Below are 1683 nucleotides of genomic sequence, written 5' to 3'. Positions count from 1 at the left end.
TCCACGGCGCCCAGACTGACCACCGGCCGACCGCCGAACCAGAACGACGCCACAGAACCAAACTCCTGATGGAGGCTGACCAGGAACTCGTGCAGACTGCCTCTGTTCACGATGTCCTGCAGGTTTCCATCTCTGACAGGAGTAAAACACAACATCCAGTGACACCGTGAATAAAAATCAGCCTCGTATGTTGTTATTTCCAATTTCATTTCTTGTCTTTGACACATCAAATCCTACTGATGCCTCAAAAGTTAGTAAAATATCAACCAAAGACTGTATGTTTAGTCGGAAATATGGACACATCCACATATATGCACTTACAGGAACTTTCTGGAGCCACAACACCACCCTTATTTGAACATTTTGCTCCTTTTTTCCATTTCCAAGGTCTAATAATAAAGGTATAGAAACAAACGTAAACACGACAACTTACTTTTCATCTGTGGGGTTGAGACCAGGGATGCCAGAGGCCCTCCTGGATGACTGAAAGCAGGAATAAAAATAACTATTAATGTCAGTAAAAGAAGTGATTTCTGCCTGTACTGATTGCTTGTCTTCTTTTTTTAATCCAGAGAGTTTATTTGTACAAAGTCTCATGACTCACTGAAGGCTGAACTTGATTAGTTTTCATTTCAAGGAGTTTCAATTGTGCATTGTAGTGGATCAAGTTGTGTGAAAGAAGATTAAAAACTTTGTATTGTTTTCGTGAATATTTAATGTCTGACTGTGGGGGTATACTGCGGCTAGCTCCAGTAATTTGTCATTACATTCACCTATATGGAATCCCATTGAAAAACATGCCAATTTAACACTTCCTTTTTTACTGGCCACCACATATATTATACGCCAGAACTGAGGATTTTTGAATAATTTATTTGTGTTTGGGGAAATCGGCGTTTGAATTGTGTATCTGGAAGCATTTAATTTAAAGTTTTTACTTTGTGTTTCATCTTATTTACGCTAATTATGACTTATTAAAAGTTGCACTTTATTGAGGCGGGTTTGAAATCGTTGAGTTAAATTGAAGCCGAAGTCTGCGGAAGACCTTAAAGACTCTGTCTACGTCTGAAATTCTGTCCTATGAGACGTTTCAACGTGTTGATTTGAACGGGAACGTTAAATCAGCGTTTTTTCGTTTTGAGGCTGGTGTCAGCACAGCTCGGCTAACGGTAGCTAGCTCACTGAAACTTGCAGCGACTCACCGGGTACAAATAGAGAACAGCGCCGACCAGAATGATGACAAACGTTACAGCGAAGATGGCAAAGTCCAGCATGACTGCTCGCTTTCAAATGCACAGTTTTATTCACTTTCACTCATCGATATCCGGATATTTCCAGACGAACTGATAACAGCCGCCGTTACCACGTCAACAGAAACCGTGCCCGACTACACGGCCTGGATGGCGGACAGGCTCAACTAACGGAGCACAGATGGAATCGATCACCAACCGGTTTTACACATCTGACATGATTAATAATTTACAGTTCAGCTTTACTTAATTATTTCATGCAAACTATTATTTTAACAACTGCCAGTGCTGATTTTGTGTCATTTTGGACAAATCTTTAGTCATTTTGGTCACAATTTGTGTTATTGTTGACAAATTTTGGACAATGTCTGCAAGTTTCAAGTTATTTTAAACCATTTTGAGTCATTTTGAACAAGTTTCAAGTTATTTCAGA

General features: G+C 39.9%; 1 protein-coding gene across 1 annotated transcript in view; it reads right to left on the bottom strand.

Annotated features, from left to right (window-relative positions):
* Positions 1 to 1379, bottom strand: part of cyp20a1 (cytochrome P450, family 20, subfamily A, polypeptide 1) — an 18164-nt gene extending 16785 nt beyond the window's left edge. The window contains 3 exon segments of the mRNA XM_008285652.1: positions 81 to 132; positions 434 to 483; positions 1203 to 1379. Coding sequence (XP_008283874.1) covers positions 81 to 132; positions 434 to 483; positions 1203 to 1274 — 174 coding nt within the window. The 5' untranslated portion in view covers positions 1275 to 1379.
* Positions 1380 to 1683: the final 304 nt, after the last annotated feature.

Source organism: Stegastes partitus, unplaced genomic scaffold, assembly GCF_000690725.1.
Source record: "Stegastes partitus isolate 25-593 unplaced genomic scaffold, Stegastes_partitus-1.0.2 Scaffold412, whole genome shotgun sequence".
In the NCBI taxonomy this organism is placed as follows: Eukaryota; Metazoa; Chordata; class Actinopteri; family Pomacentridae; genus Stegastes; species Stegastes partitus.
This window is presented reverse-complemented; position numbering and strand designations above follow the sequence as displayed.